This window comes from Corvus brachyrhynchos, unplaced genomic scaffold (genome assembly GCF_000691975.1).
Source record: "Corvus brachyrhynchos isolate BGI_N302 unplaced genomic scaffold, ASM69197v1 scaffold32, whole genome shotgun sequence".
In the NCBI taxonomy this organism is placed as follows: Eukaryota; Metazoa; Chordata; class Aves; order Passeriformes; family Corvidae; genus Corvus; species Corvus brachyrhynchos.
This window is the reverse complement of record NW_008237919.1, coordinates 13,765,384-13,771,556: the sequence shown is the minus strand read 5'-3', so window position 1 is coordinate 13,771,556 and position 6,173 is coordinate 13,765,384. Positions and strand designations below refer to the sequence as shown.

General features: G+C 41.7%; 1 protein-coding gene across 1 annotated transcript; it reads left to right on the top strand.

The window, feature by feature from the left end:
* Window positions 1–6: 6 nt before the first annotated feature.
* PHLDA1 (pleckstrin homology like domain family A member 1) lies at window positions 7–350 on the top strand (the record flags this gene model as incomplete). The annotated part of the gene is made up of 1 exon (XM_017733261.1): window positions 7–350. A coding segment is annotated over one exon (339 nt), but the record flags the coding sequence as incomplete, so codon positions are not given.
* Between the last annotated feature and the right edge of the window lie 5,823 nt (window positions 351–6,173).

The window sequence follows — 6,173 nt, the reverse complement described above, 5'->3', positions numbered from 1 at the left end:
GATCTCATTCCCCCCAAGCACCCCCCGCCGCCACAGCACCAGCAGCCGGCGCCGCCGGCCGAGCCGGCCGCCAAGATCAAGGAGCTTCACTTCTCCAACATGAAGACGGTGGACTGCGTGGAGCGGAAGGGCAAGTACGTGTACTTCACGGTGGTGATGGCCGAGGGGAAGGAGATCGACTTTCGGTGCGCGCAGGAGCAGGGCTGGAACGCGGCGATCACGCTGCAGATGGTGCAGTACAAGAACCGCCAGGCCATCCTGGCCGTGCGCTCCACCCGGCAGAAGCAGCAGCACCTGGCGGCGCCCCACGGCCCGCGCCTCCGCGGCGCCTCCAACTCCGCCTAGCGCAGGTACGGACCCGGCACCGCGCCCGCCGCACCGCACCTGCGGGGCTGCCGGCCCCGGCCGCCGCCTTTCGCCTGACGGGCCGCCCTCTGTGCTCTCTGTCTCACTGCAGGTTACGCTCACGGAGCGCTTCGGGGAAGAGGGACAGAGCGCGTTCGTGGCGGACCTGCTTCAGGGGCTCAGAAAATGGGCAAGCGCCGGAGGTGCAGGTGGACCGGAGAGAAGCGGCTCAATAGCCTGAACCTCGGCCAGCTGCTGCTGCTGCTTTGCCGCCCTCGGTGCCGAGAAGCATTTCAAATCCATTATTTATGAACCTTGGAAAAGATCCTTTGGTGCGATGGGACTTCTAGGAGACATGATGTACTGTAACTTTATTTTAATGTATTTTATTTTATTTATTAGGGTTGTTTTCTTTTGTTTTCCTTTTTTTTTAAGGCTTATTTGCAAGAAATTTCTGAATGTAGGCCGTATCAAAAAAGTAAAGGAAAAAACGATATGCATGTTAGCTCCCAAAAAGAACTAAAAAGTTCTGGGTACTTCAACTGTGTGCAATTTGACAAAAAAGTTACTCGTTTTTTACCCAAAATACACTATATTCCACCAGCATGGAAAATGTGATGTGTGCTTCAAAATTTGGCTGAAACCTATACTGCATATGAAATCTGTTTTCTCTAATGAGAACAACAATTAGAGTCTGGGATTTAATTTTTTTTTTTTTTTAATATTAAGCATGGTGGAAGATGATAAGTTATTCATGCTCAGCTATTCAAAAAAGCAATGTGGCTTGTCATTCTGAGATTAAAACCAATCTGTTTAGTGTATGAGTGGAAGGAATCCGACTAACTTCTTTTGCGATACAGGAGTCTGAGTTGGATTTCTGCTCTCTGTGTGATGTGTTTGCTCCTAGGCTGCTGGGCCGGAGCTGGGAAGTGTTCATGAACGTTTCTTATTGTCCAAGTTCAGGTCTCCCTCTGCATGCCCAGTTTTTAAGTGATCTGGACTCTCAACCTGTGTTGCATTTTCATGGCAGTTTTTAAATGCCTTGCATTAAAGCAGTTCATAGTTTAAAATCCATTTTATGTATGTCTTAGTGTACAAATGGATTATTTTGGTCACAGTTTTCATAAGCTGAAAGTTGCTCTCTAGCTGAGATGAACTAGATTAATTTTGGTGTTTAGCACTGTCAGATGTTGAGAGAGGCGTGCTATCTTGCCTCTAAAAACGTTGATGAAGCCATAAAGTTGGAAAACAAAGGGCTAATTGCACAGCTGGTGTGTGTTTCTCTGCCTCTTAAAAGTCAGTGGGAGTTTGGCTGCCGATGCTGGCGGGAGCAGGTCGGAGCTCTTTGCCCAGTGCAGAGGAGGGAGTCGGGCACGGGCTGGTGAGCTTTCTAGGACAGGGCCCTTCTGACGATGGGTGGCTTCACGTTGGGCACTGCTACCACCCTGGTTCTCTGGTTTAAATGAAGTGGGGAGGCTGCAAGTGGGACAGAGTAGTGTGGTCCATTATCTCTGGTCCAAGGTAAAATGTCAAAGCCATGGAGATACTTATTTTGACTAGTGTGATGAGGAAAATGGCTTTTGGCCCCTTTGCAATTTACATTAATATAAACAAAATCTTTTAAGACTACATATCCAAGGCTTTTCTTTTTGTGTAAATGAGGTGTAATTTTACAGCAAGAGCCTCATATTCTCAGTGCAAGCTCATTTCTGTAAGTGTTTAAAGCAAAAGGCTGAAGTGATACTCAAAGGAAGATTTTAGAATTCGCTACTGTGTATGTCGGCACCTTCCTCTGCACTCTAAGGTTAAGCTCAGTCCTGTAAGGAGTAAGTTGAGGTCTGTGTTAGCCCTCCTCTTTTGTTCCTTCCCGCAGGTGTCAGGGTCACATACCTAGACAAGCAGAGCATGTCATGGTGCAGAATCAAAGCCCTGACGATTCTCTGTAGTTACTCCTGAGTGCTTGTCTCCCACCTGGCCCTTGACGAGGCTGCGTGATGAGCTCGGGGTGGTAGATTACAGCTGTCCTAACAAAGTCATTATTTTGCAATTAATTGAAATCGAAGGTGCCCTGCATCTTCCAGGATTAGGTTCGCTGGCTTGGCAATCATAATACTCAATTTCCATGTCTCTGTACATCTGCCATTATCATTCTGCTAACGCTTGGATGTTAGAGCTGCAAGGGGATTCTTTAATGTACTAGTCAAAGACTCACAAAATAGACTGTAATTTGTAATTTGGCTCCTCTCTTTAGAGTGATTAATTACAGTTTACTGAGTAACTAATCCACCTTTTCAGGTATACAGATGTATTGCTGATCTCACCTACTAAAATACATTTTAGCCTACTGAAGGATAAATGTAACTGATGAGAATTAATTCCTGTTTGATCAGAGACACATGTATTTCTCTGAGAGAGGCAGTTATTCTTGTCCTCAGTGGATGCAAGCCTCTGAATGCCACAAAAGTCTATGGATGTAGTCTAAAGCTGAAATTTTACTGTTCTTCTGGCAGTACTTGTACTTTGAAAGCTAAAGGTGACGATTTTAGTGAGAAAATGGACATGAAGGTATGAGGAAACAACTTTTGTTTTGAATTTGCTGTTCTTTTTCACTGGTTCATGGTCAATACCCCACTTTTATCTTATGTTTTTTGTTTTAAGTTGTTCTGAAGGATGATCTGAAAACCTCTTGGACTGATGTAGTTCAACAAATTTTTGCTGGTTGTCATTGCCTGCTGTGTTACCTGTCTGAAACCCTTGGTGTCAGCCAGCCTCCTAGTGTGAGAGGTGGTCACATCACAAAATCTACCTTGATACCTCCAGCCTGAGTTGGTTGGATGGGTGTAAGGATCAAACCTTTCCCTTGTGTCTCCAAACTGTCTCCTGGAAACTGAGTGGGAACAAATTGGCTGGGGTCCCCTGGGGACAACTGGACTGTGTGGCTCATGCCCTGTCAGTATAAATAAGGCTAAATTGTCTGATGGGGACAGTCTGACAACTTTCTCACGCTCTGAATTCCACGGCGTGTGGGGTTTTTTTTGGTTTTTGGCCTATTTTTGGTTTTTGGGATTTTTTTGGATTTTTTTTGTTTGTTGGGTTTTTTTTTTTTTTTGCCTGATAGTAATTTTAGACCAAGAAGTTGTTTGATGTTTTTAAAAATACTTCTGGGGTTTTTTTTATCTTGCCCCTCTATTACTGCATAGTCTTCATTTGAACTTCTGGATTTAATACTGTCTGTTACTGCCTTGTAAGCAATGGCTATGAAAATAGGTTCAGCACATCATGCTCCATCTTATTGGAGCTTTGCAAGTAAATAAGTCAAGTTGTCCTTCCTCTTCCAGAAAAACAAAAAGAAAAAAAAAAAGAAAAGAAATTTGACAGCATATGGCTGAAGTAAATTCATTAGGGAATAAACAAAAATGCCAGTAAAACACAGGCAAATGCTTGGTATAGATAGCAAAAGTGGGGACAGTCCGTTCATAAAGAGGTCAAAATTACTTGTAATCAAAAAAAAAAAAGTAATCAAGGGGCAGATTCAGCAAGAAAATCTAAGCTGTGGTGACCAAGACAATTTAGGAACTGGGGGGAAAAGGAAGATCAAGTGGATGTTGTTTCTGTGACATCCTGAAGTAATTCTTCTTTTTTAAGGTTCATGATATGCAAATGCCAGCTTCTGAATTATAGCTGCAGTGATGTACCAAATGTTTTCTAGCATATCCTCTTGTGAGCAGAAATACCAGTGTTGTCAAAAAAATTTGTGTGTAAATATGACTCATAAATGATTTCTGAGAGATGTGATTTATTTTTCATATTTTTCAAGATACATTCCATTTCAAATAAAGAGGTATCTATTGAAAGAGCTCTCAATATGTTGGAAGAATGGTTGTTTGGTGGGCTGTTCGTGATGATTAAAGCCTGGTCTAAACTTTTCCAATGTTTTAGGCTCAATCTAAGTGCCTAAGAGGAACACTTTGAGCCTGTGTAGAAGAAAAGACCCACTCAGATGCTCCAATTAATCTTCATATATATAGCACAGTTATGAGACTCGGAGTCCTCAGTTTTGCTTCTTGCAGTTTGTGATGTGTGAGCACCCACACCAAGTGTAGCTGATTTCTGTAATACTCAGTGTCACAGTTCATGTACAGCAGGTCTTTGGGACACAGAATTCAGGCTCATCACCTTTACCTGTAAATGCCTTGCTCTGTGTGACATTAGGAATCTAAACTGAAGCATTAAATGTGCCTTGTTTCTCTTTTTCACATATCTTAAACACTATGATTGAATTTCAAATAACCTGAAATTGATCCAGAAAAAACGCTTCCACCATTTGGCATTAACTCCAACCTGTTCTTTTCTGGCTTCAAGGGAAAAGAAATGGGGTATGACAAGAAAAATGTGCTGCTTTGGAGTCTCCATAGAGCTGCAGCTGCTGAGATGTCTTGAACTCCCCTGACATGTATTTGTATTGCAGCAGGTCCTCATTTTCAAGCATCTCCCGAAGGCGTATTACTTTCAGTGACACAGTGTGCATTGACCTAGACTTGTTGGTGCTGTTTGCCTTCACTGGGGAGATGTCAGTAACCTCATCCATAAGAAGGTTTTTGCTGTAACAAGTTCTCTTTTCAATAGTAAACACACAAAATGTAGGCATTTGAACTTAATATTGATATGCAAATGATGGCTTAAAGATCTGATCTCTCACAAGCGCTGGTGCTCAGCAGCTTTGAAAATCAATTAAGCATCTCTAAATTTATTGTCTATTCAAGGACCCACTGTTGCTTACAGCTGTTAGAGGTATCTCTTATGAGCTTTTAATAACAGTGGTGTCTCTGAAAGGACATAAATATAGTAGAACAAAAGTTTTATAATTCATGGTTGTTTCTGCCCCAGCATCAATGGTGATATATTTACAAAATTGCATCAAATACATGCTTCTCTGCTTTAACTTTGGATTAAGAGGATGTAAAATAAGACTGCTTGTATATTTATGGTACATATGAAATGGTACTAGAAATAGGGCCATTATTTTCCTAATGGAGAATATTGTCTTACTAGGGTTTTCTCTTAAGTTTTCTCTCATCTGCAGTACAATGTGGGATACAGAGAGAAAATCTGGATCTGATTCAAAGTTCATTGAAATCAACCAGAATTTTTCCCGACTGGGACAGATGTTGACCTTTTTCACAAACGATGGCTGCTTCTCTTTTGATGTAGAAAACCCAGGAATGAAACCCCAGAAGCAAGACCTTTGCCCGTGATCTATGCCAATATTGATGATGTGTGATTAGGGTAACACTGACATTCTGGCCTTTCATATTTTCCAATTAAATGAGGGAGAGAGGAAGATGAAATAATGCCTATGCTTTTTGAGCAAAACAAAATACAAAAGAAGACCAATCTAAATGTGTGTGTTCTCCTTTCCCCAAATGAAATGTAGACCAGAATGCAATTTCACTGAATTCACAACACAGCTGAAACGGAACAATTTTCTTTGTAATTGAACCCAAACCAGAACAAAATGAAAGCCTTTACTCCTTTGACTGCTTGTTTCTAGCAGGAACATCTCAGTCCTTTTTAGAAAGTGCCAAATTATTTTCCACACCTATCCATATTATTTTTGTAAAATCAACCATCAACTTTCAGTCTTTTATAAATTTGAAATAAGCTTTTTAAAAAAAAAAAAAAGTTATAAATAGTACTATGGGTGTTTGGGAAAAGATTTTTTTTCTGTCTTTCCAGTGTGGGAGTTTTGATGTGTAAGGTAAGGACCCTGGTACACACTTCTCAGAGCACTGCTTTGTGCCTTCTGTGCTGAAGACGAGCAGAGCAAA